The sequence below is a fragment of the Mobula hypostoma genome, chromosome 5 (assembly GCF_963921235.1).
Source record: "Mobula hypostoma chromosome 5, sMobHyp1.1, whole genome shotgun sequence".
Taxonomy (NCBI): Eukaryota; Metazoa; Chordata; class Chondrichthyes; order Myliobatiformes; family Myliobatidae; genus Mobula; species Mobula hypostoma.
The window spans coordinates 48,451,793-48,479,568 of record NC_086101.1 but is presented as its reverse complement, the minus strand read 5'-3'; the positions used below and the strand labels follow the sequence as shown (position 1 = coordinate 48,479,568).

Sequence of the window (27,776 nt, the reverse complement as noted above, 5' to 3'; positions counted from 1 at the left end):
TTGGAAATCACCTGGGTGATCTGACAATACTTCCACTCCTGTGACATTGCTTTATCTAAGCAGGCTATCTTTATCCTTTGTACGAAGTCAAGGATTTGCAAAACATAACGACTTTGCTGCAGATGGCAGAGATTGCCCATGTCAGGCACCATGGTAAGCTTGGCATATTGTTGTGTCATGGATAGTCCATTGTGGCTACCAGGGCACTGTGACAGTAATCTATGGTTTTCTCCCAGCCCCGCTACTAATCCACCAGCTTTGCAGGGGTTTGATTTTGCAAAGAATGCTGCAACAGTATGACAGATCATCCAATGTTAAATCATTTCATACCGAATGCCTGAACACTGACTGGTAATACAGTGTGCCAAGGAGCTTATATTTGCACAGCTCTGTGTCACTGACCTGATTTTCATTCCAAAAATTTAAAAGTGTTGACATTTCCAAACTAAATCAGTTCTTACCTTGCTCTTTTATTCCCTCGTTGCATGGTGCTATTTCTTTCTCACAGAGCAGCTTTCCCTGATGTCTTTCAGCAGGATCTTGTGGGACTAGGATATTGAATCATTGTTCCACATCTGACAGTAGGTGTGTAAGGATAGAGGAAATGAGCACAGGACTGGAATGCCCCTTAAGTCTGCTCTAGCATTCAGTAAGGGTGTGGCTAATCCTATACCTCAGACCCTGTGGGAAGGAATTTCTCATGGTCTCAGTCATAAATTATTTATTGGTTTAATAGTTCAATACAATAATTCTCTGATTTATGTAATAACATTATTGTCTCTTAAGGTACAGGTGACCCTGCTTTTCAAACATTCGCTTTACGAAACCTCACTGTTACGAAAGACCTACATTAGTACCCTGTTTCCGCTTTCAGAAAGTGTTTTCACTGTTACGAAAAAAATCAGCGCGTGAAAAAAGCAGCGCGCAATAAAAGGCAGCGCGCGCCCCGAGCAGCTGCTCTCCCCCGGATTCGGAACGGCATTGCTTTTACACGTTGCATTGAACAGCTGTTAGCAAGATGAGTTCTAAGGTGTTGGAAAAGCCTGAAAGAGCACCTAAGGGTGTTACACTTAGCGTAAAACTAGACATAATTAAGCGTTTCGATCGTGGTGAACGAAGCAAGGACACAGTGAGTTTGGCTTATGGAAGCTGACGAAGATGATGTTGAAGAGGTTTTGGCATCCCATGACCAAGAACTGATAGATGAAGAGCTGATGCAATTGGAAGAGGAAAGGATAACAATCGAAACCGAATGCAGTAGCGAACTGAACGTGAAGCAACTGCGTGAGATTTTCACTACAATGATAAAGTACAACTTTAATTTTGGAAGGGTACGTCGGTTTAGGGGATATTTGCAAGATGGGTTGAGTCCTTACAAAGAAATGTATGATAGAAAAATGCGCGAGGCTCAGCAGTCAAGCAAGCCTTCCACATCAGCCACAGCAGACGACGAACCTCGACCTTCAACATCGAGGCGGGCAGTCATAGGAGAAGATGAGCTGCCTGCCCTGATCGACAATGAGATGACACCCCCATGTCCCACCACTCCAACCCCCGGGCCCCGGACAGATACTGTACCGATTCGTGGAAAATGCAGCGGTAGCCGGGAGGCACACAGCACATCTTTAAGAAAAAATCCGAAATAAACATGCTAATTAATTAGGTGCCGCCTAGCACGTAAATGTTGGCCCAGATCAGAGACAATGCAATCCGCAATCGGCACTGATCTGGGCCGACAATTACGTGCCGGGCAGCACCTAATTAATTAGCATGTTTATTTCGGCTTTTTTCTTAAAGATGTGCTGTGTGCCTCCCGGCTACCGCTGCGTTCTTCGCGGCAATGTATCGGGTTGGCGGCCCGGGGCGGGGGGGGGAGGGGGGCCACTGCACCAGCCCAACCTGCGACGACTCAGTCTAACACACCATCATCAGTGTGCTCAGCGCTGTTTTCCCAATTCCGGTAGGTGATACTACACTGTACATACATTATTTCTACTTTATATAGGCTGTGTATTTTTACGTGTTATTTGGTATGATTTGGCAGCTTCATAGCTTAAAGGTTACTGGAGAGCGCTTGCGCTGTGTTTTTGCCAACAGCGCTTGCGTGAGATTTTTGCTACGGAGATCTGTTCAGGCAATCATTGTAGAGAAGTATTTCTACTTTATATAGGCTGTGTATTTATCATATCATTCCTGCTTTTACTATATGTTACTGTTATTTTAGGTTTTATGTGTTATTTGGCATGATTTGGTAGGTTATTTTTGGGTCTGCAAACGCTCACAAGATTTTCCCATATAAATAAATGGTAATTGCTTCTTCGCTTTACGACATTTTGGCTTACGAACCGTTTCATAGGAACGCTGTACCTTCGGATGGCGGGGGAAACCTGTATGTGCCTTCAGTTTATAAAGCTGATTTTTGCTCTGATGTTTAGAATGTCACTCTCCTTGCATAAGAACACACTGAGGGAGGCATGAATTGAATGTTGAAAGACCTTGATAGAGTGGATGTGGAGAGGACATTTTCTCTGGTGGGAGAGTCTAGGGCCAGAGGACAGAGCCTCAGAACAGAGGGGCGCCCTTTTAGAAAAGAGATGAGGAGGAATGTATTTAGCCAGAGAGTATGAGTCTGTGGGATTTATTGCCACAGGCGGTTGTGCAGGTCAATTCTTTACATACATTTAAGGCAGAGGTTGATAGATTCTTGAATGGTTAGGGTATGAAGGGATCCAGGGAGAAGGCAGGAGACTGGGGCTGAGAGGAAACTTGGATCAGCCATGATGAAATGGCAGAACAAGCTCGATAGACCAAATGGCCTAATTCAGCTCCTATATCTTATCTCTTATGGTCTTATGAACTAAAATACCTACTTGGCATTTTGTGCAACCTTTATCAATTTATGACATTTTGCTTTTCAAAATATTTTGAATGAATACAATCCTTTTCTAAATCAGGGAGCATCTGCAGTCCAGTAGTCACTTGCCAAGGTTGTCTGGTCTTAGCTGATAGCAGTGGCCTGGTCAGTGTATTGGGAAGTTATTGAGAGGTGATAATTCAGGCTGGCAGTTCTATCTAGATCATCAGAGATACACAAAGATGTAAATTCATTTCTGCACACTCCATTGCCCTTAAGCCATTACCTCTGCACACCCCACAATGCCTCACATGGAAATAATATTGTTTGGATGCACAGTGAAAATCAAAGGTTCACTCATCGTTGAGTTATCCTTGTTTACAGCTTTTCCCCTTACACCTCTCCCACTGTGTAGCGGTTCTCACCACACCTACTGCAGTGTTGCAGTTCTTCACTGCTGCTCCCAGAGTGTTTCTATCAATCTAGCCCAAGTCCCTGAGTGTCCTGGGCTGTAGATTGGTGGTGCATAGATATTGCCCTGGAGCAACGTTTCTACAAGAACAGGCCCACAGCAGTTCTTATCGTGCCCTGGTCCAGTGCAGACGACCGCAATCCGGCTTGTCTTGCACCAATCGAACACTGGAGGGCAGCACCGATGGGTGGGGTCGGCCCCCAAACCAGTGCGGGATGTGGAGGCTGGGGGAGGGTGCAGAAGAGGCTTATCTGATTGCTGCCGGGGCATGTGCTGTAAGGAGATTATGGAGAAACTAGGATTGTTTTCTCTGGAGTAGCAGAGACCGAGGAGAGATCTGACAGAAGTTTACAAAAGTATGATTATGGGTCTAGTTGCTTCATTATACTTACTTGTTTATTGAGATACAGCACAGAACAGGACATTGTGAAGCTTTGAGCTATGTTGCCCAGCAACTGCTGATTTAAACCTAGTCTAATCACAAGACAATTTACAATGACCAATTAACCTACCAACCCATACGTCTTTAGACAGTGGGAGAAAACTGGAGCACTTGGAGGAAACCCACATTGTCACAGAGAGAACGTACGAATCCTTTACAGGCAGCGGTGGGAATTGAACCCAAGTTGCTGGTACTGTAAAGCATTGTGCTAACTACTATGCTACCATTCACTCCCTCACCATCCTTCCCTATGGGGTACAATTTTACCCCACGAGGGTCCAGTTTCTTTTGTCTTCTTTTCAGCTCCGACAAAGAGTCTCTGACCTGAAACATTTACTCTTTTTCTCCTCCCACAGATGTGGCCTGTCCCATTGAGTGTTTCCAGCAGTTTCTGCTATGTTTTTGGAAAGATAGTGAGATGACCTTCCTGATGCAGTATCTATTAACCTATTTTACTTACTGTTAAACTAGTGTATATTCAGTCTTAGGGAAGTGACTAAAATCGATTTGGACAATTTATAGGCAAGTGCGTTTGCTTAATAAAATATAACCTGATGGAATTCAGCTTTTATTTTCCAGGTTTATACTTTACTCAACTTCACCTGCAGCAAAAGAGTTATTATTAGTGGAGTAAACAGTATTTTAGGCTTGAGTTTTCTCTCATTATGGGCATATGTTAAGTCAGGTCAAGTCGAGTCGACCATCAAATGCACAAATTTAGTGAGGTACAAGAACAATGAAAAACTTAGCTGCAGCAGCATGGCAGGCACGTACGTTCAGACAACACACAAAATATAAATTTTACAAGACAGTGAATGGAAAAGAGACTGCAAAACAAGATATTACTGCAAAAATAACACCATCATAAACACAGAAAAAAGTCGGTAGATGTTGGAAACCCAAAGCCACACCCACAAAATGCTGGAGGAACTCAGCAAGTCAGGCAGCATCTATGGAAGTGAATAGATAATCGACGTTTTGAGCTGAGACCATTCTTCAGGACTTCATAGTAGTCCATCATGGTGCAAGAGGCGGCTGTACAGTTCTTTTACTGAGGGAGGATTTGGGTTGTGGTTAAGTATATTTTAAACCTCAAATTTTTGTATTGAAGCCTTCAGAAGCAGCTTTTATGCTGGTGTAACTCAAAGAGCAACCTTTACAATACCATTTTCAATCTCCAAATATCAGTGATTTCTTTGCTCTCTTACTCTTGTTACCTCTATACTTCAATACTCTTGCCCTTCTGAATGCTCTCCTCATTTTCTATTGTCCATTAACTTCAACTCATTCAGTGCTTTGCAATCAACAAATAATGTGCTGGAGGAAATCACTGGGTCGAGGAGCAGAAACAAAATTGTCCATATTTTGGGTTGAAAGCCTGACTCGTGACCCAGATGCGTGACTCACTGAGTTCCTTCAGCAGATAGGTTTTGTTGCTCCAGATTCCAGCATCTTGCGTCCCCGAAATTCTGCCATTCACGTGCGAACTCGTGCAAGTCCTGTGTACCCTTTGTTCCTTTGGTCCTATGTTCCTTGGCCCACACTACTTTCTGTAACATAGAACAGTACAGCACAGGAACAGGCTCTTGGCCCGCAATGTTGTGCCAGACCAATTAAACATCTAACTAAAGTAATCACTTTTGCCTGTCCATGTTCCCCCTCCCCTGTTCTCTGTATATTCGTGTGCCTATCTAGGACCCTCTTAATCACCTCTTCCATATGTGACAGCAGCACCACCCCAGGCACCAACCTCTCTCTGTGTGGGGAAAAACCACTTTTCAATTCTGAGAAAAAGATACCAACTGTCTATCTGTGCCTCTTATAGAATATAGAACATAGAACAGTAAGCACAGTACAGGCCATTTGGTCAAACTTGTAACTTATTCCAAGATGAATCTAAAATTCCCTCCCACGTTGTCCTCCGTATTTCTTTTACGCATGTGCCAATCAAAGAGTCTAATAATTCTCCTTCTAACTGCCTCACCCCCCTCCCCTGGCAGTGCATACTATGGACATACCACTCTCTGTGTAAAAAAAAAACCTACTTCTGACATCACCTTTATACTTTCTTCCAATTACCTTAAAATTATGCCCTCACGCATTAGCCATTTCCACCCTGGTTAAACAGAAAGGCCCTGGCTGTCTACTCTGTCTGTGCCTGTTATCATTTTATACATCTCTATCAAATCACCTCTCATCATCCGTCTCTCCAAGGAGAAAAGCCTAAGCTCGCTCAACCATTTCTCATAAGACACGCCCTCTAAACCAGGCAGTGTTCTGGTAATTCTACTCTGCACCCTCCCTGAACCTTCCACATTCTTGAGCGGCATGGTAGTATAGCGGTTAGCACAAGGCTTTACGGTACCATCGACCCGGGTTCAGTTCCCACCTCTGACTGTAAGGAGTTTGTACGTTCTGCCTGTGACTCCTCTGGGTGCTCTGGTTTCCTCCCACAGTCCAAAGACGTACTGGTTTGCAGGTTAGTTAATCATTGTAAGTTGTCCCGTGATTAGGCTAGGTTTAAATCGGGGGTTGCTGGGCAGCGCGGCTCGAAGCACCGGAAGGGCCTGTTCTGCACCGTTCTCAATAAAAAAAATAAGTATAACAAAGTTACCAGAACTGTAATCATGCCTTTATAAACTTCTCACAAATAAGGGAAAATCTGCAGTTGCTGTAAATCCAAGCAACACACACAAAATGCTGGAGGAACTCAGCAGGCCAGGCATCATCAATGGAAAAGAGTGAAGAGTCGACGTTTTGGGCCAAGGCCCTTCAGCAGGACCCTTCTGCCAGGTCTCTCCTCAGTCTCCACTACTACAGAAGAAACAACCCTAGTTTGTCCAAAACCTCCTTATAGCACATGCTCAGGCAGCAGTCAGTATGCCTGTTCTGTGCCGTCGCCCAAAGCCTCCACATCCCACACTGGGTTGGGGGCTGGCACCTCCCATTGGTGCTGCCCTCTAGTGCTCACTTGCTGGAAGACAAACTGCACTAGCACGTGGTGAGAAATGCTGCAGCCCTGTTCTTGCAGATACCTGGCTCCAGGGCGACATCCCTGCACTGTCAACCTACAGCCCATGGCACTCGGGGACTTGGGCTAGATTATTAATTTTGTATTCTGTAATTGTATGTGTTTCTCCTATCATGATTATATGTGTTACATGTGCTGTGTGACTATTGGTACTGTGACCCCAGAGGAACACTGTTTCATTATGGCTGTACTTGTGTGTATGGTTGAATGACAATTAAACTTAAACTTAATCCAGATACGGCTTAACCAGAATTTTATAAAACTGCAACTTAACTTCCTGACTCTTAAACTCAATGCCTTGACTAATAAAGACAAGCATGCCACATTCCCTCTTTACCACCCGATCAGCAGTGCAGCCACGTGCAGGGAACTATGGACTTGGACCTCAAGATCCCTTTCTACCTCAAGACTGTTAAGGCTCCTGCCATTGACTGTGTACTCATCCTTTCCATTTCATTTCCAACACTTGGCTACAGCATCAGTCCTAGAGAACCTCAGTTTTAAAATCCTTGCACTTGTTTTTGTATCACTCTGCGGGCTGCTGGTCCCAATTGCACTCTCTTCTCTTGATACTCTTCATCGTCATCTAGGTGATTCTTCTCCACTCCCTCACCTCTGTCCTGTGACCTCTGCATCCTATTTCATTTGTGCCACCATTTGTTGTAGAGGATTCAGCTGCCAAGGCTCCAAGTTCTGGAATTCCCTCCCTAAACCTCATCATAGTTTCCTAGAGAAATAGACCAGATATAGAAGCGGGTTTGGCCCATCGAGTCTGCACCCTCATTCAGATACGGCTGTGTTTTCTCTTAACTCCATTCTCCCACCTTGCTCCCATAACCAGTAATGTAGCGACAAGGTAGTGCAGCGATTAGCATAACGCTTCAGAGCACCAGCAACTGCCGTTCAGGCCACCACTGTCTGTAAGGAATTCTTATGATCTCTCCCCCCAATACTCTGTTTGCTCTCGCATTCCAAAGCCGTATCCATTACTAAGGGTTAGTATGTTGCGGGAAGACTATGTTGACATTGGAAGCATGGCGACCGTCATGGGCTGCCCCAGCACACATTCAGACTATGTTGGTCTTTGACACTAATGATGTATTTGACTGTATGCTTCAATGTAGATGTGACAAATAAAGCTCATCTAATCTAATCTTAACCCCCTTACCAATCAAGAACCGATCAATCACTGCCTTAAAACTCGGCCTTCACAGCCCCCTGTAGACACATACTCGAGATTTGCCACCCTCTGGCTGCAGAAAATCATCCTCATCTTAGTTCGAAAGGAATGGTGCTTTATTCTGAGGCTGTGCCCTTGGATTCTAGACTCTTCTACTCATGGAACCATCTTCTCCCTGTCCATTCTGCGCAGACCTTTCAGGATTCAGTAGCTTTCTATGATACTGCCCCTCATCCACCAAATGGAAACAGGCCCTTTGGCCCATTGAGTCCATGCTGACCATGAAGCATCCATCTTTATACTCACTCCTGTGATGAAACTGGCAACCTTTGTCCTTAATGTCTGATTACTGTGGGGAGACTACATTTAAAGCTTGGCTCTCTTTCTTTTCCTCTTTGTTTCCTGTTTCAACCTGAAACATCGATGACCTTTCCCACTCCATTGTTGCTTCCTGACCCGCTGAGATCCTCAGCTTTTTTTGTGCTGCTTCAGATTTCAACATCTGTAATCTCTAGTGCCCTGACAGATTCTGTCATCTTCAACGCTTTGGCGCTTCTCCCAATCACCTAACAGCTTCTGACATTATTCCTCTCCTCATCTGCCTAACACTTCCCCTCCCCCACTCACCTGGATCCAACTATCACCTGCCACCTCTTGCTCTCCCTTCCCATCATTCCATACAGACCCTTTCCCCTCTTCCTTTCCAGTCCAGAGGAAGGGCCCTGACTCAAAACATTGGCTGTCTACGTCCTTCCGCAGATGCTGCCTGACCCACTGAGTTCCTCCAGTGCTTTTTGTCCTGCATGCAAACATGTTTATTTTATCAAGATTGGCTCTCGTTTGAATTCAGTACATTTTTAAGAGCTTTTTGATATGTACAGTGTGTCCATAAGTTGGGGGATTGTATCCCAGGGAGGGCCAGTTTACAGTGGCCAGCTAATCCACCAGTGTGCATATTTCTGGGAGTGGGAGGGTATTGGAGCACCCGGAGGAAACGCGTGAATCTGTGTACAAACTTCATGCAGGCAGCATCAGGGCTCAGGATTGAACCCTCATCACTTGGGCTCTGAAACAGCAGCTTGTCGTCGCCGTACCATCCAATCACATCTCTATCCCAAAATTCCCTTTAAGGCGCTTCTCAAAATGCAGACCAATTTTTTTTGCACAGCTGTCCTGTTGCCTCCGTGGTGTCAGGTTTCACTCGGTTAGTGCCCTTGTACAGACCCTAGTTGGCTTATTCAGTTGAAACACGACGTGAATGTGAGGTGCTGCTGTTTTGGTTATTGGCGTGGCTAAAGATGAAAGGAGTTGTAGACTTTAAGGAGGTTTATCCTCACAGTTTGAGTGCTGATAGGGCTGAAAGTTTAGGATAAAAGGAAGAATGGCGAAGGGTGCGGCAAGTCACGGCTTGCTCTGCTCCTGGGCAAGAGGATTTTCTGTCAAGCGACAGAGATCTGGTAAGGAATCCTGGCCGGCTGATTGCAGTGGTCTGTTGTTGCTTCTGCCGAGCCAGACCAGGCTGACAGTGTGGAATGTGCTTCCAGAGCTGATAAAGGAGAGTGCAAGCCGCTGATTTTCATGGCCCTGTGTCCGGACCACAGCTCAGCTTTGCGAGGGTGGAGCTGTCGAGGTGCCTCGATACTTGGCAGGAACAGTCAGCAGTTGCCTGGGCCTGATCAGCAGCATTGCATTTCCTTTAAAGGTAACTCTTCCTTTCTATTGTTTGCCCTGTGAGGGGCACAGTGCAGTGAGCTCACATGTTCTGCAGGAGGCTGGTTTGAGAAAACGTCCTCCGAACTTGAGGGGAAACAATGAGGACAAGTGATTCTCTCTCTGAAGTACTTTATACTGTATTGTCGCCAAACAATTGATACTAGAGCGTACAATCATCACAGCAATATTTGATTCTGCGCTTCCTGCTCCCTGGATTACAAATCGATAGCAAATATTAAAAAATTAAATTATAAATCATAAATAGAAAATAGAGAAATGGAAAGTAAGGTAGTGCAAAAAAAAAGCGAGAGACAGGTCCGGATATTTGGAGGGTACGGCCCAGATCCGGGTCAGGATCCGTTCAGCAGTCTTATCACAGTTGGAAAGAAGCTGTTCCCAAATCTGGCTGTACAAGTCTTCAAGCTCCTGAGCCTTCTCCCGGGGGGAAGAGGGACGAAAAGTGTGTTGGCTGGGTGGGTCGTGTCCTTGATTATCCTGGCAGCACTGCTCCGACAGCGTGCGGTGTAAAGTGAGTCCAAGGACGGAAGATTGGTTTGTGTGATGTGCCGTGCTACGCTGCGTTAATCCTGTGTTATAGTGCTGTTGCTGGGGATGTGCAGTCTCAAGTTCAAGCTTAAGTTTAATTGTCTTTTAACCATACATGAATATCCATGAAACACTTATTCTGGGGCCAAGTTACAAAGCACAGTCATACACAGTGCTTGGCACATATAGCACATGCAGTGTTGGAAGTGTTCATGTTTTATTGTTTTCCAACATTGAATCACAGTGGATTTAATTTGGCTTTCTTGACACTGATCAACAGAAAATGACTCTTTCGTGTCAAAGTGAAACCTACAAAATGATCTAATTTAATTACAAATATAAAAACACTAAATAATTGATTGCCTAAGTATTTGTCCTTCTTTAATATGGCACTCCAAATTATCACTGGTGCAGCCAACTGGTTTTAGAAGTCACATAATTAGTTAGATGGAGATCTGTTTTTGGAGATGTGTGTGCAGTCAGGGTGTTTCAATTGATTGTAGTAAAAATAAACCTGTGTCTGGAAGGCCCAGCTGCTGGTGAGTCAGTATCCTGGCAAAAAAATTATACCACAATGACAAAAGAACACTCTGAGCAACTCCCCGAAAAGGTTGTTATAAAGCACAAGTCAGAAGACGGGTACAAGAAAATTTCCAAGTCACTGAGTATCCCTTGCAGTACAGTTAAGCCAGTCATTAGGAAATGGAAAGAATATGGCACAGCTGTAAATCTGCCTGGAACAGGCTGTCCTCATAAACTGAGTGACCGTGCAAGAAGGGAACTAGTGAGGGACGTGACAGAGAGACCTATGACAACTCTGGAGGTGTTATAAGCTTCAGTGGCTGAGGTGGGAGAGAATACGCATACAACAACTGTTGCCTGGGTGTTTCGCCAGTCGCAGCTTCATGGAAGAGTGGCAAAGAGAAGGCTGCTATTGAAAAAACTCACATGAAATCTCGTCTATAGTTTGCCAGAAGGCATGTGGGAGACTCTGAAGTCAGCTGGAAGAAAGTTCTATGGTCTGGTGAAACCAAAATTAAGCTTTTTGGCAATCACACTAAACTTTTATGTTTGAGGCAAGCCAAACACCGCACCTCATCAAGAACACAGCATCCCTATTGTGAAGCATGTTGGTGGCTGTACCATGCTGTGGGGATGCTTCACTGCAGCAGATCCTGGAAGGCTTGTGAAGGTAGAGGTTAAAATGAATGCACCAATATCCAGGGAAATCTTGAAGGAAAACCTGATGCAGTTTGCAAGAGAGCTGCAACTTGGGAGAAGATTTGTTTTCCAGCAAGACAATGAACCCAAGCATAAAGCCAAAGCTACACAAGAATGGCTTAAAAACAACAAAGTTAATGTCCTGGAGTGGCCAAGTCAGAGTCCAGACCTTAATTCCATTGAGAATTTGTTGATGGACTTGAAAAGTGCGGTTCACTCATGATCCCCAGGCAGTCTGACAGAGGTTGAGCAGGTTTGTAAAGAAGAATAGGGAAAAATTGCAGTGTCCAGATGTGCCAAGTTATGAGAGACCAATCTACACAGATGCTGCCAAAGGAGCATCTACTAAATTTTGACTTGAAGGGGGTGAATATTTATTTAATCAATTACTTTGTGTTTTGATATTTGTAATTAATTTAGATCTGTTTTCATTTTGACACAAAAGAGTCTTTTTCTGTTGATCAGTGTCAAAAAAGCCAAATTAAATTCACTGTGATTCAATGTTGTAAAACAACATGAAAGCTTCTGGGGAGGAGGGGGGGTGAATACTTTTTATAGGCACTGTATAAGATGGCAAGCACACATGAAAGAGCAGTAAAATACAGTCACACAAGAAAATATCATCATTGTCCCTGAGCTCATGAATGTTGCAGCAGTCTGCATTCGAACACAATACAACTGGTCTCCTGCCGAGTGACCACAGGGGACAATACCGACTCCAGCATGGATGCCGCAGCACAGTGCCTCCAGCAGTCCAGTGGAGCACACTGATTCCGATGCCTCTTGCTCTCTTGGGCAACACCATGGCTTCAGGCTTAGTCCTCACGATGAATGAGTTCACGCAGCTCCCCCGCTCTTCACCAACAAACCAGTGACTCAGACTTGCAGCCTTCCTTCCACATTAACAATATCCAGCAGTGTCTTGCGATCACAAGAAAAGCGACTAAGATGTTCACTCACTGTTAGACTACACACTACCTTCACACACCGACTGCTCTGACGCCTCTCTGACACAGGCAGCAGCATGATCCACATCAAGCCCAGCTCCTTCTGTTTCTCCACCAACTAGCAACTCACTAATGGAGTAGGCCTGCAATACTTTAAGTTCTTAATGTCTAGCAGGGTCGTGCAATCGTAAAAAGTATGTTTAAAAAAGACAATAACACCTTTGGTTGGCCCCATAGAAGCCACTGTGTCTGTGTGTGCCGCAATTTGACTGGAATCTTTACGCCTGGTGGCTGACTCATAAGATCTATGAATTCAAACACCGCATTTAGGTAATCTAGGCCTGAAGCACATCAAGCAGTATCAATGAAAGGGCAGGGCAGGTTTGAAGGGCCGTGCAGCCTATTCCTGCTCCTATTTTCTCGTGTTCTTTTGTTTTTTTCCCTTCCTTCTTCATTTCCCTCTTCTTTCCTCCCTTCCTCATTTCCCTCTCCCTCCCCCTCTCTCCCCCTCCCCTCTCCCCTCTCTTTTCCCTCCCCTCCCCTCCCCTTCCCCTCTCCTTCCCCTCTCTCCCTCTAGCTCCCCCTCCTCCTCCCCTCTCTCCCCCCTCTCTCACTCCCCTCTCTCCCTCGCTCCCTTCCTCCCGCTCCCCCTCTCCCTCTCCTTCCCTTCCTCTCTCTCTCCCTCACCCTCTCCTCCTTCCACCCAACCACCTGTGCTGCCCAATTACACCCATAAGACAATTAACCTGCTAACCCATATGTGTTTGGGACAAGGAGGGAAACCATAGCACCCAGGAGCAGACAGATAGGAAGATGACACTGGAGTACGGCAACCTGACACAACGACTGGAAACCTGAGTGATGAGGAAAAATTGAATAGGTGAGGACTTTATTCCTCGGAAGGTAGAAGAGTGGGTTGAGTATCTCAGAAGCTGCTAATCTGGGACTTTCATGTGCAATAATCTCCAGAGTTTACAGAGAATGGTGTAAAAAAAAATCCAGTGAGTGGCAGTTCATGGGCAAAAATACCTTGTTAATGAGAGAGGTCAGAGGAGAAAGGCCAGACTGGTTCAGGTTGACAGGAAGTCAACCGTAACTGAGATAACCATGCATTACAACAGGGCTGTGCATAAGAACATCTCCGAATGCACAACACATCAAATCTTGAAGTATATGGGCCACAGCTGCAGAAGACCTTGAATGTGCACTCAGTGGTACAGAAGGTACCTAATAAAGTGGCCACTGAGTGTACTTGTACACTAACAATAAACTCGACTAGACTTGACTGGACTATTAGCAACACATTTCACTATGTTGGCGCCTGACTGGAACACATCAGGGCCTTTGGAGTGTGCCTGGTTCTTGGTTCCATTGTCACCATTCAACCAATGAACAACCACCACTCTGATGACTCGTGACAGAGAGTCGTGCCACACCACCTGTCATCTGCCTGCAACCCTGAACCTTCCCTTATCCCTATCTGATGTTCTTTAATATAATAAATCCACTAAACTCCCACTAGCCTGATTATTTGGAACTTTCCAGATTGCTGAAGAGTTAACTTAAAATGCCATTTGCCCTCTTGACAATGTCTGCATGCTATAATGCATTGAGTTGCTACTACATGATTGGCTGATTAGATATTTGCATTAACGTACAGGTGTACCTATAATAAAGTGGCCTGTGAGTGTACAGTACTGTGCAAAAGTCATAGGCCAGCGGTCCCCAACCACCGGGCTGTGGACCAGAACCGGGCCGCAAAGCATGTGTTACCAGGCCACGAGGAAACGATATGAGTCAGCTGCACCTTTCCTCATTCCCCGTCACGCACTGTTGAACTTGAACATAGGGTTGCCAACTGTCCCGTTAAGGCATCCGTTAGTCTTGCGAGACCATGGATCTGCGCCTGGAAAGTCTTCACTCTCCAGGGCGCAGGCCTGGGCAAGGTTGTATGGAAGACCAGCAGTTGCCCATGCTGCAAGTCTTCCCACTCCACGACACTGATGTTGTCCAAGGGAAGGGCATTAGGACCCATACAGCTTGGCACCAGTGTCGTCGCAGAGCAATGTGTGATTAAGTGCCTTGCTCAAGGACACAACATGTTGCCTCGGCTGGGGCTCGAACTCACGACCTTCAGGTTGCTAATCCAATGCCTTAACCACTTGGCCACATGCCCACACGTGGATATCCCGTATATTGGGCTAAATTGGTTTGTTCCATATGGGACCGCCCTTGTCCTATATTTCGCCCGCTAAGGTAGAGCACTCCTATGAAACCTTTTGTGCCGAAATGGCATAAAGCGCAGAAGCAATTACCATTAATTTATATGGGAAAAATTTTTGAGTGTTCCCAGACCCCAAAAATAACCTACCAAATCATACCAAATAACACTTAAAACTGAAAATAACACTAACGTATAGTAAAAGCAGGAATGGTATGATAAATACACAGCCTATATAAAGTAGAAATAATGTATGTACAGTACAGTCTGGAAGATTAAGCCAAAACCGATTTGTGGGAAAAAAATCGGCACGTATGTGCATGCGCACGTCACATATGCGCATGTCATGCATCTGCATGCAGGTGCCCGCGCAAGGCTTCATAGTCATGGTAGTCTTTCCTGGGGTAAACACAAGTGTCCCAGGATTTGACTGCTAATTTTGTCCCTTATTTGGGAGTGAGAAAGTTGGCAACCCTAACTGTAAAAGACATGTTGAGGTGAGTTCAAACCTACTTGAGCACCCCCCCCGCCTCGGGTTGGCCAGTCTGCAAGAATATTGTCAATATTAAGCCGGTGCACGGTGCAAAAAAGGTTGGGGACCCCTGTCATAGGCAACTATAGATAAGACTTTTGCACCCTACTGTATATTATGTCTGTCCAGTTACCAGATATCATCATTATCATCAGCAATCACTTGCAGTTGTAGAAGATTCTTCGCCTGGTGGTTGACCTGGTAACTTGTGGATCTTGAGATGACTGAAGAGGCCAATCTGTGATCCACAAGTCCTATTGCGGTGTTGGTAGGTGTAAGTCATTGAAGTAGTAGTGGATGTAGCTGATCGGGCCTTTCCCAGTCTCTCCTTGCGTTGAAGCCACTTAGTCTCAGTGGCACGATGGAGGCATTCATTGAGCTGTGCAGTCCCCTCATAGACAGTCCTTCTCCAGCTTTTCCTAACCTGTGCTAATTTCTCCCATCCATTCAGGTGGATGTGGCACATCCTCACGAAGGGCTTGATATTGTCCCCCTGTACCCTGCTTTCCAGGGGTGCACTTTGCATCCTTGAGTTGGCCGAACAGGAGTTGTTTAGGGAGACGGGCGTCAGGCATACTAATGATGTGGCCGACCCATCTCGATTGGTGTTGAGTCACGATAGTGGCTATGGAGTTAATGTTAGCTTCTTCCAGGATGCTGGAATTAGTACACTTGTTCTTCCAGCCAGCTCCCATCTTTGATGGTAAGTTTCTATGGATTTTATGTGCCTGCTGTATGTTGTCCATGACTCTGCTCCATATAGCAAGGAGGGGAGGACTATAGCTTTGTAGATTAGAAGCTTAGTGTGTGTTGGTATTGATATCTTGATCTTCAAAAACTCTCTTTCTCAGCCTGGTAAAAGCTCCACTCGCACAGACTATTCTGCGATTTATTTCAAGGTCAACATTGGCTCTTGAAGAAAGAATGCTGCCAAGATATGGGAAATGATCAGTGTTCTCCAGAGGGATGTTGTCAACTTGGATGGTTGGAGGTTCAGGAGTTTGATCTGGAGAAGGTTGGTGCAGAACTTGAGTTTTCTTGAAGTTTAGATCAAGTCCCAGGGGCTTGTATGCTCTGGCAAAAGGATCCATTATACACTACAGATCCTCCTCAGAGTGAGCTACCGTAGTGTTGTTGTCTGCATATTGGAGCTCCACAATGGAAATAGTTGACATTTTGCTTTTTGCCTTGAACTTGTTAAGGTTAAAGAATCCTCTGCAACCCCCCCCCCCCCCCTTCTGTTCTATAGAGAATCTGGACTCCTCGTGGGAAGTCTTTGCCTATGAGGTGAAGAATGGTTGCAATGAAAACGGCAAGAGAGTTGGGGGCAACGATGCACACGTTTGACCCCAGTCTCAACCTTAGATGGTGCTGTTTCAGAGCTGCTGTTGCTGATGACTCATATCATTGTCTAAGAGCTGCAGGGTCTTGAGGTATTTCTCCGGGCACTCAATTTTGGGCAGTACCTGCCAAAAGTGTAATTTACAGAGTCAAGTGCTTTTGTAAGGTCTATGAAAGCCATATACAGTGGGAGATTTTGTTCCTGGGTTTCCTCTGTAATAGACATGCTATAAAAATCATGTCAGATATTCCTCTGGCTGGATAGACTAAATAACACTTAATACTGCTAACTAATACAAAGCTAAGTACTCTCATTTCTGTTTCCCAACCTCCTGTGCAAAAGTCTTCGGCACCTGAGCTATATATATATATATATGTATATGTTTGCCTAAGTCTTTTGTGTGCTACTGTACCTGTATGTATAGGTACAATGAGAAACCTGCAGCACCATCACAGGCAGAGATAACTACGCTTTGCATCTTCTTACCTCATGTTGATAGTGATGAGAGTCAGAGAGAGAGAGACAGAGCATAGAATCAGACTTTGCGGTCCATCGAGTCGGTGCTGACTATCATCCACACATTTATACATCCTACATTAATCCCAGTTTTTAAATTTTCTCCCCTTTCCCATCAAATTCCCTTAGATTCTACCACTCGCCTACACTTGAAGGGCAATTTACAGTGTCATATTGACCTACGTGTCCACAATCCTTTGAGATGTTGGAGAAACGCAGAGCACCCAGAAGAAACCCTTTGCAATCACAGGGAGAACCTGCACACTCCACATAGACAGCTCCGAAGGTCACAATTCAATCTGGGTCTCTGGCACTGTGAAGCCTTCTGGTCCACCCACAGCTCGAGGATGACCTGTGTTTAGTTTGGGATCTTGGGAAGTCTAGCCTATGGTTTATTGGCCATTGTCAATTGCCCCCGTGAGAGATAGAATTTACTGATAGTTGATTAGGCATGTGGTAGAAATAAAATAGGATTATTGTAAGATTCATGGAAGTGGTTGCATTAGGTCAAAGCCTCTGTATTAATCTCTTACGTGCCTGTTTCTCTATGGGCTTGATGTTGTGCCTATCATTGCAAATATCTATGACTGTGGTAGATGAATAGAAAGTGGGCTAAATAATCTCCTGTTATGTTCCTAGTCAGGAACAGCTTGCTGCTAATATCAGGAGTAGAGTAGTGGCTTTGGACTTCTTACAGTCTCATGATACAACAAATAAGCCTCTTGCTCTCTTTCACGACAAGCAAGAGACAGAGTCGCTACACATAACATCAGGTCTGCTGGGAGTGCCAAGTAAAGGAGAAAGCTGTTAAGGCCATACTATTTTGTCCTGTTGATTCCTCTGTACTCAAGACCCATCAAAAAGTGAAGGAAACTGCATGAGTTTTTTTTCCCAAAAATGGTCTTCATTCACTGTATAGAATGGTACTTTTATCGTATTCATTGTACTTTCAGTTCAATACATTCTCTTACAATGTGTCAACATCACTCAAGCTTCCTCTTTGAACAATATAACCAAGAAGTGTTTGGGAGTCTCTTCCACAGTTAAGTCCATAGACTGCTATCGTTCCCCAGCTGCACTGGGTTTCATCGTGCCTCTCAGCACCTGCCCTGCCCTGGGGCCTGCTGGTCATGAGCATTCACTTGTAAACATCCTTTAGGGGAAATGCAGTGAGTTTCAGGCAGATGAAAGTGGGACTTTCACTGAGCTGATCACTTTCCAAAAGCCGGGAATGTTATTTTTCCATAAGAATTCCCATAGAGCGCAGCAATCTCTGTTATGTAGCTGGTTGGAATCTCCCTTTGTAGAGCCTTTTGACAAATTTTTAAATTTCAAAATATATACAGGATGTACAGTACAAAGAGTTAATTTACTTTCATTGTGACATCTGACAGTAAAAACCCTTATAAGGCAACACTATCATTCATATTTCCTCTTTGAACAATATGCCCTGATATGGTTGAGAGCTGTCACACAGAACCCTGCCCCAACAGAATATTAATGCTGCTCCTTCCCAACGAGCCACTGAGCTTCAATGTGTCCCTCTGAGTGTGTCAGTCGACAGCATTCGCTTTTCCAGACTTGGAAACTTCAGTTCAAATTTCAAAGTACCTGCATTTTTGAAGTACGTATACATAGAACAACCGTACAGGCAGCCATAAAACAAAGAGACTCAAACACACCACAGAAAAGACTATCAAACACCCAATGTGCGGAGAGAGAGAAAACAAAAGCAAATAGTGCACACATCAAAAGTAAGCAAGTGGCATTTAGAATGAAAGTGAGTCCTCAGACACAAAGCCCAGAGCTGGGCCACAGCCTCAACCTCAGTTCAGCAGAGAGCCAAATAAAGCTATTCATAAAAAATAGACAGAAAATACATTTTTTAAACCCTGACAAACACTCCCATGGATTTCCATCTGCAGTCTATGTGTACAAGATAGAATATAGAACACTACAGGCCCCTTTGGCCCACGATGTTGTGCTAACCTTTTAACCAACTCTTTAAGATCTATCTAACCCTTTACTCCTACCTAGTCTCCTTTTTCGTATCATCCACATACCTATCTAAGAGTTTCTTATTGCCCCTAGTGTATCTATATCTACCGCCACCCCGGTCCCACACACTCACCACTCCAAACCTGCCTTTGACTTACCCCTCTAACTTCCTCCAATCAGCCCTCTTGTATTAGCCATTTCTGCCTTGGGAAAAAGTCTCTGGCTACTTAATCTAAGCTTCTTAGCATCTGTACACCTCTATCTAGTCACCTCTCATCCTCCTTCGCTCCAGAGAGAGAAGCCCTAGCTCACTCAACCAATCCTCATAAGACACCCTCTTCTCTTTGCAGTAAATGTAATTAACTACCCTTCTGTCAGGCTATTTGAGTCTTACCTTGCAATGGCAGTGAGTACACTCTGTGTTGTTAGTAAGTGTGTTTCTTATGAGGTGCTGAGGGCAAGATCAGAGCTCTACAACCCATTGGGCAAGTCTTTGAGCTGACCCGAACACTTCTTTGAAGCCCATAGTTCAAAAGTTCAAAATAAGTTTATTATCGAAGTACATATATGTTATCATATACCACATTGAGATTAATTTTCTTGTGCGCATTCACAGTAGACAAAGAAATACAATAGAATCAATGAATAACTCCACACAAAGACTGACAACCAATGTGCAAAAGAAAACAAACGGTGCAAATACAAAAAGAAACAAATAGTAATAGTAATAATAACTTTGGAACAGGAACTATTATTATTAATATTATTGTCCCAATAGTAATATCTACAACTAATTTCATCCCAAAGTCACTACACAATAGCACTAAACAATTCGGCCGCACAGCAATATCTATGTAAATTTTCAGGAAGCCACAATACTAAACACCAGTAGAATAGTCTGAAAATTCATGGCAATTGAGAAATGAGTGTGCTTAGCTATACCTATTCCTCAGGTTTCACCTGCTTGAACTGAGTAAGAATATTTTTTAAAAATTATAATAAATGAATAGTAAATAAATAATACTGAGGACATGAGTTGAAGAGTCCTTGAAAGTGAAGCCTTAGGTTGTGGAATCAGTTCAGTGTTGAGGTGAGTGATATTATCCATGTTGGTTCAATTTGCATTGCTGCTGCACCTTCTCACATGTCGAGCAGTATTTTCAGTGATATATGTTGTTAATGGCTAATAAATCACCCTCTCATTCAGAGAGGGTCCACCGCTCTTGAAATGCAGCTACCCCAGACTGAACGCGGGATGTTTGCTCTGAACTCATTATGAAGACTAAACATTGGAAATTACGGAGTTGTGCTCTCATTGAGTTGCAATGCAGCCTGCAAGCTGTCCATGCTGACCATGGTGCCCTCTGTGGCCCTAGGTTCATACCAGCCTATAAGCAATGTTAGCTTGTAAAAGCACCATCAGGTATTATAAGTGTTTGCAAGGTAAGTTACTCTCCTAGTTTTAAACCACAGAAACTTTATTGAAAGTAAATGCTAATTCAGGAGAGCACTTTTCTCCCACAAAATTTACCCTGGTTTATGCAACCACTCCGCTTTTCGATGCGATGTCCGGATTTGCTACACTGACTCCCGTATTGGATGCTGTTTCCTTGAACAAGATTTGGGAAATTAGAGTGCTAAGAGCACAGATTGGAGACCCTAATGGGGGTGGCAGGTGTTTATTCCATTTGTCCATCTTACAACATGAACAGCTTCTGAACGCTGGTAGTTATGGATGTAAGCACAGCTGACCTTTGCAAGATTTCCCCTATTATGTCTAAAGTGAAACGGTTACACGAGCCAGGGTAAACTTCCTGGCAGGGGAGTGCTCTCAGAAATTGGTATTTATTTTCAGTAATTCTTTGAAGACTGTGTGACTCTGTGTTGCAATCAAGTGACTGTGATTTAAAACCAGAAGACAGATTTGCAAGTTGTGGAAATAATTAATGGTCCCGTTGGAGACACAAGAGAGACGGCAGATGATGGAAATCTGGAGCAGCATACAAAATGCTGGAATGCTCAGCTAGCAAAGGAGATGGACAATGGACAATTGGGGTTGAGATCCTTCATCTGGATTGTCTTGACCTGAAACATAGGGTGTCGCTTCCCTCCACTTTGACTCACCTTAGTGACTCAGGAGATAGCTTTCTGCTCCTCACCGTCTGTAGGCAAGTTGCAAGGGTACATACTACAATCACTCTGCCATAACAAGCAGCAGAAAACTTTCTTGCCAGCTTGTTGACGTACAGTCAGCTCTTGATAAAAACATTAAGTCATAAGTATGAGAATCTCTTACACACTTGGATGACTTCAGAAGGTGGATCAGTTTGCAGAGGAAGGCTGGCAAGTCACAGTAATCTGACATCGAGCTGGTAAGAATGGAACCACGGGGTCAGCCATCACTTACCCTTTAACCTGTACTGTCTGTCATCCTAACTAAAAGTCCGCATTGGTCATTGTTAAAGTGTAGTTCATTCTTTGTTACACTAATTTCTTCCTCTAGGACTCACACAACTTTCCTTTCTCTCAAGACTCTGGTTAAGTATGCATCCTCCCCTAGTCCTTAATATCATTTGCACAGCCACTTACTACTAAACCCTCTAAAGCTGTGTATCTTCAGTACCCAGTAGTCACTCAGCCCTGGGGAGGCTGACAGCCCCACACTTGTGAGCTGTGCCTCGTGTGTCTGAGCATGCTTTTCCCTTTTCTGCTTCAGTGATGCTGAGGGCAGGAGAAGGGCCTTCTCTGGATGCAGCACGGATTCGCTGAGCACAGCGGGGACGGCCCTCACTCCGCGTCGCATCTCCTGGCGCCAGAGGATCTTCCTGCGCGTTGCCTCGCCAATGAACAAGTCTCCGGCCACCATGCAGCAGAAGGGGACATTGGAAGGTACAGCATTTACAACAGTTATAACTAATCGAAGAGTTGTAGTGAGATAGCCAGATCTTTTGGCTCACCAAATCCATGTTAAACCATTGACTACCCTTTCACATTAAACTCATTAATGATCACACATCTTCATCCATCCCCCAGAATCTGCCACTCTCCTGCTCTGCTCTTTGACTAATTGAGCTCTCCCGGCATTCTGTTTTTTGTTCCACTTTTTACCCTCTCCAGTCTGATCATTATTAATAATATTATTGAGATACAGCATGGAATGAGCCCTTTCAACCGTGCTGTCCAGCAATCCCCCAACGTAATCCTAGCCTAATCATGGGACAATTTACAGTTACCAATTAACCCATCAACTGGTACATCTTTGGACTGTGGGAGGAAACTGGAGCCATTGGAGGAAATGCATGTGGTCATGGAGAGAACATACAAACTCCCTACAGGCAGCAGTGGGAATTGAACCTGAGTCGCTGGTACTGTAAAGCAGCGGTCCCCAACCACCGAGCCACAAAGCATGTGCTGCCGGGCCGTGAGGAAACGATATGAGTCAGCTGCACCTTTCCTCATTCCCTGTCACGCACTGTTGAACTTGAACATAGGGTTGCCAACTGTCCCGTATTTGCCGGGATATCCCGTATATTGGGCTAAATTGGTTTGTCCCATATGGGATCACCCTTGTCCCGTATTTCCCCAGCTAAAGTAGAGCGTTCCTATGAAACCTTTCATGCCGAAATGGCTTAAAGCGAAGAAGCAATTACGATTAATTTATATAAGAATTTTTGAGCATTCCCAGACCCAAAAAATAACTGAACAAATCATGCCAAATAACAAATAAAACTGAAAATAAATAACTCTAACATATAGTAAAAGCAGGAATGATATGATAAATACACAGCCTATATAAAGTAGAAATAATGTATGTACAGTGTAGTCAGGAAGATGAAGGCAAAACCGATTTGTGGGATCGGCATGTATGCGCATGCGCACACAGGTGCCTGCGCAAGGCATCATGGTCATGGTAGTCTTTCCTGGGGTAAAGTGTCCCAGGATTTGTCTGCTACTTTTGTTCCTTATTTGGGAGTGAGAAAGTTGGCAACCCTAACTGTAAAAGACATGTTGAGGTGAGTTTAACCCTACTTGAACACCCCCCTTGGTCGGCCAGTCTGCAGGAATATTGTCAATATTAAACCTGTCTGCGGTGCAAAAAAGGTTGGGGACTCCTGCTGTAAAGCATTGTGCTGACCACTTGACCTTGTATACCTCAGTCTAATATCCCCTTGACCTTCTCTCCCCTGACTCCTCAATTCTAACCTTGCTCCTGAATCATTCCTGTTAAACTTCACTGCAACATCCTTCATATCTTTTCTAACATACGTCACTGGAAATTGGATGCAGTACTTTGGTTGTGCACTCCCTACAAGTACAAAGATCGAATGTTGACAGAAGTAGTGGTTTCACTTCATTCTCCATCTATCATGGTGTAGAAGGAGGCCGTTTGGTCCATCAGGTCCCTGCTCACAATCGCATTCCACCGCCAATTTCCCCTGTAACCTATTGTCCTCACATTCAGATTAACATCCTCCATGTTCTACCACTAGGGACAATTTACAGTGGCCATTTACAGAGCACCCAGAGAACACCATGCATCACTGAGAGAACATGCCAACTCCACAAAGGTCCAGATTGAACCTCAGTCAGCAGCTTTACCCTCTGCACCACTGTGCATTGTACTCCACGTCGCGATGCAGAATTGAAGTTACATGGACTGTGATCCCTACTGGGGCAAATTCCTCTCGAGTGAAGAAGCATGATGAAGAGTCTGTCACCTTTGTTAGTTTTGACTTGATCCTCGAGATGCAAGTCTCTGCTCTCATTACTCTGAGCTGAATGCTTGGCCTAAGATTGGGTTTTGTCTCTCACCAGATCACCTTGAAGGCATAGAGTTGCCACCCCTATCCCCGCTTGTGCCTGCTGTGGAGGAGGACCCCATGGCTTCTCTGCTGGTGACTGATGACGTGCCTGACGGGGAGAAGAGAAAGCGTTCGCCAGAGGAGCTCCGGCATATGTGGCGAAAGGCCATCTACCAGCAGATCCTGCTGCTCCGGATGGAAAAGGAAAATCAAAGGCTGGAAGGTGTGTCCTGTTAGAAATTTAAAATACATTTTCCTTGGGCTTTATCATACCCATCATGGACACAAATCCAAGTGATTCTGCAGATGCTGGACATTTTGAACAATACACAAAAACCTGGAGAAATTTAGCAGGTTAGGCAGCATCTCTGCAGGGGAATAAACAAATAAACATTTAAGATTGAGACCCTTCATCAGGACTGGAAGGGAAGTGGGCTGAAGCCAGAACAAGAAGGTGGGGGAGGGAAAGAGTACAGCCTGGTAGGTGAGAGACCAGACGAGGGATGTAGTGAATGCCCTCCCTGTACCCCTCATTATTGTGTACGCAACTATCAGGAGCCCCTCAGTCTCTTCCTCTCCAAGGAAAACAGATCTATCTGTTCCAGTTTCCAGATCTCTCCAAGGTTTGTGTGGATTGATTACCCATAGCTCCTTGGGAAACATGGTCTGTGCTTTGATTAGAATAGCCAGCTAAAATAGGGAGTGTCTTTGACAGTGATGAAATCAAAAAATATAGGGGGGGAATCTTAATCATAGAGGAGAAATCTGTATGCATACCTTATTGTTACCCTTCATGATTTTACACACCTTTATGAGATCATCTCTCTATTTCCTGTGCTCCAAAGGAATAAAGTCCTTCCTGGGAATGGCAATTCAGATACATGGGAGGTGTTGCATTTTGGAAAGTCAAATCAAGGTTGGGCCCTGAGAAGTGTTGCTGAACAGAGTGATCTGAGAGTACGAGTGCACTTTTCCCTAAAAGTGAAGGCACAGGTAGGCAGGGTGGTGAAGAAGGCTTTTAGCTAATGCTGGCCTTCATTAGTCAGGGCACTGAGCATAAAACTGGGAGGTTGTTCTGTGGCTGTGCAGGATACTAGTGAGGCCACATTTGGAGAATTGTGTCAAGCTTGGTTGCCTTCCATAGGAAAGATGTTATTAAAATGAAGTGGAAAGAGTGCAGAAAAAATTTATAAGCTTGCTGCCAGGACTCGAGTGACTGAGTTATAGGGTGAGGTCAGACAGGCTAAGACGTTTGCCCTTGGAATTTAGAAGCCTGCAAGGCGAACTTAAAATCATGAGAGGATTGGATTGGGGGAAGGCACTCAGTCTTTTCAAAGATTTCAAAGGTATATTTAATGTCGGAGTAATGTATATAATATACATCTTGAAATCTTTTTTCTTCGCAACCATCCACGAAAAACAGAGGAGTGCCCCCAAAGAATGAGTGACAGTTAAATGTTAGAATCCCCCTGCTCCCCTCCCTCCCACACGTAACTGGCAGCAAACAACGATTCCCCTCCCTCGACCAGCAAAAAAAAAGCATCAGCACCCACCACCAAGCCCTCAAACGTGAGCAAAGCAACAGCAAAGACACGGACTTGCAGTACTCCAAAGACTACTTGTTCACCCGGTATTCAACATGGTAGAAGCGAATATGATAGCGTCTTTCATGACACTCCTGGATAGGTACATGGAGCTTAGAAAAATAGAGGGCTATTGGTAACCCTAGGTAATTTCTAAAGTAGGTGCATGTTTGGCACAGCATTGTGGGCCGAAAGGCCTGTATTGTGCTGAAGATTTTCAATGTTTCTATACCACAGGCTCTCTCTTTCCCTAATAAGGGAGAAACAGGTGTCTCCGTTTCATAGTGAGAGGGGAGACATAACAAACAACTCGCTGGTTTACGATGTTAAAAGTCCGTTGCATCGCTTTTTCGGAGCTCTGTGCCCAAAGATCTCCGGTCTTTGGGCACACAGCCTTAGATCTTCCATCTCCCACGACACACCGATCTGCTGCCCGGACACCGACCTTCCATCCACCCGCCTCCAGAGCCACAAGCTCTTGGCCTTCCGAAAGCGAACTGAGCTCTTAGGCTGCGCCCTTGGCGTGCCGAATAACAACAAGTCATGAAACCCCGAGAGCGGGTCCCATTCCCACAAAGAACCATAGCATGTAACTCCAGGGTCTTCAAAAGAACCCTGAAAGGGAAAAATAGAGATATTAAAGATGGGAATGCAGCCAGAGAAGGGGATCTAAAAACCAGAAGGCATAGGTTTAAGGTGAGAGGTGAAAGATTTAAAAGGAACCTGAGGGGTAACTTATCCACTTAGAAGGTGGCACCTTTACAGAATGGGCTGCCAGTGAAGGTGGTTGAGGTAGGTGCAATGACAACGGACAGTTGGACAGGTACATGGATAGGAATGGTTTCGAAGGATATGGGTCAAACATGACCAAGTAGGACGAGCTTAGATGGGCATCTTGATCAGCATGGAGAAGATGGGCCGAAAGACCTGTTTCTGGGCTGTGTGATTTTATGCAGCCTTGCAGCAGGTCAGGTCCTTGTACCCTGTGGCAGATTAGTGTCCAGGTGTCAACAGCTATTTCACAAGCTGCTGTTGGATAGAAACATAGAAAATAGGTGCAGGAGTAGGCCATTCGGCCCTTCGAGCCTGCACCGCCATTCCCTATGATCATGGCTGATCATCCAACTCAGAACCCTGTACCTGCTTTCTCTCCATACCCCTTGATCCCGTTAGCCACAAGGGCAATATCTAACTCCCTCTTAAATATAGCCAATGAACTGGCCTCAACTGTTTCCTGTGGCAGAGAATTCCACAGATTCACCACTCTCTGTGTGAAGAAGTTTTTCCCCATCTCGGTCCTAAAAGGCTTCCCCTTTATTCTTAAACTGTGATCCCTCGTTCTGGACTTCCCCAAGATCAGGAACAATCTTCCTGCATCTAGCCTGTCCAATCCCTTTAGAATTTTATACGTTTCAATAAGATCCCCCCTCAATCTTCTAAATTCCAGCGAGTATAACCCTAGTCGATCCAGTCTTTCATCATATGAAAGTCCTGCCATCCCAGGAATCAATCTGGTGAACCTTCTTTGTACTCCGTCTATGGCAAGAATGTCTTTCCTCAGATTAGGGGACCAAAACTGCATACAATACTCCAGGTGTGGTCTCACCAAGGCCTTGTACAACTGCAGTAGAACCTCCCTGCTCCTGTACTCAAATCCTCTTGTTATGAATGCCAACATACCATTCGCCTTTTTCACCGCCTGCTGTACCTGCATGCCCACTTTCAATGACTGGTGTACAATGACACCCAGGTCTCGTTGCACCTCCCTTTTTCCTAATCGGCCACCATTCAGACGGTTTAGTTTTAATTGTCATTTTCTTAGTAATTTCACAATTAACTATCTGCTTGTTTCTTAAGTAGCCTTTATACATATAACAGTTCAATACGTCTCTAATGGTTGACTTCTAAAAGAACCTTGGATTTAAACACTGGAATCCAACACTGCTGAGGAGAGGGAGGAGAGAATAAAGTTTCATTGGTCCCAGTACATATCTACCTGGTCTGTTCATGTACCTATTACGGCATAATTCATGGGATTTCCCCATTTCACGCCGCTCTCCCTGGGGGAGACTCAAAAGCCTGCAGATGCTGGAATCTGAAGCAGGCACACAATCTGCTGGAGGGACTTAGCAGGTCAAGCAGGTTCTATGGGGGCAAAGGAATTGTCGACATTTTAAGTCTGGGCCAATTGTGCGTGTGCTTCAATTTATTACTGGGAGGAGTGTTGAAGCACGAGAGAGAGAGAATAAAATCTGTTTAACTAGGTAGGACTCTTGAAGTAGGAGGTCACTTGGTGAAACTTCCAGGGATGATGAACATCAAATTCAGGAACTATACAAGTGATCTGTTAACTCGAGTGAACCTCCTGGTCTTAAT

The 27,776-nt window shown here is 44.7% G+C and overlaps 1 protein-coding gene across 6 annotated transcripts in view; it reads left to right on the top strand.

Annotated features, from left to right (window-relative positions):
• Window positions 1–27,776, top strand: part of tbc1d4 (TBC1 domain family, member 4) — a 313,622-nt gene that overhangs the window by 248,405 nt on the left and 37,441 nt on the right. For all 6 annotated transcript variants that reach the window (XM_063048455.1, XM_063048461.1, XM_063048456.1 and 3 more), the window contains 2 exons: window positions 21,732–21,904; window positions 23,831–24,040. In XM_063048455.1, coding sequence (XP_062904525.1) covers window positions 21,732–21,904; window positions 23,831–24,040 — 383 coding nt within the window. The remainder of the gene's footprint in view (window positions 1–21,731; window positions 21,905–23,830; window positions 24,041–27,776) is intronic.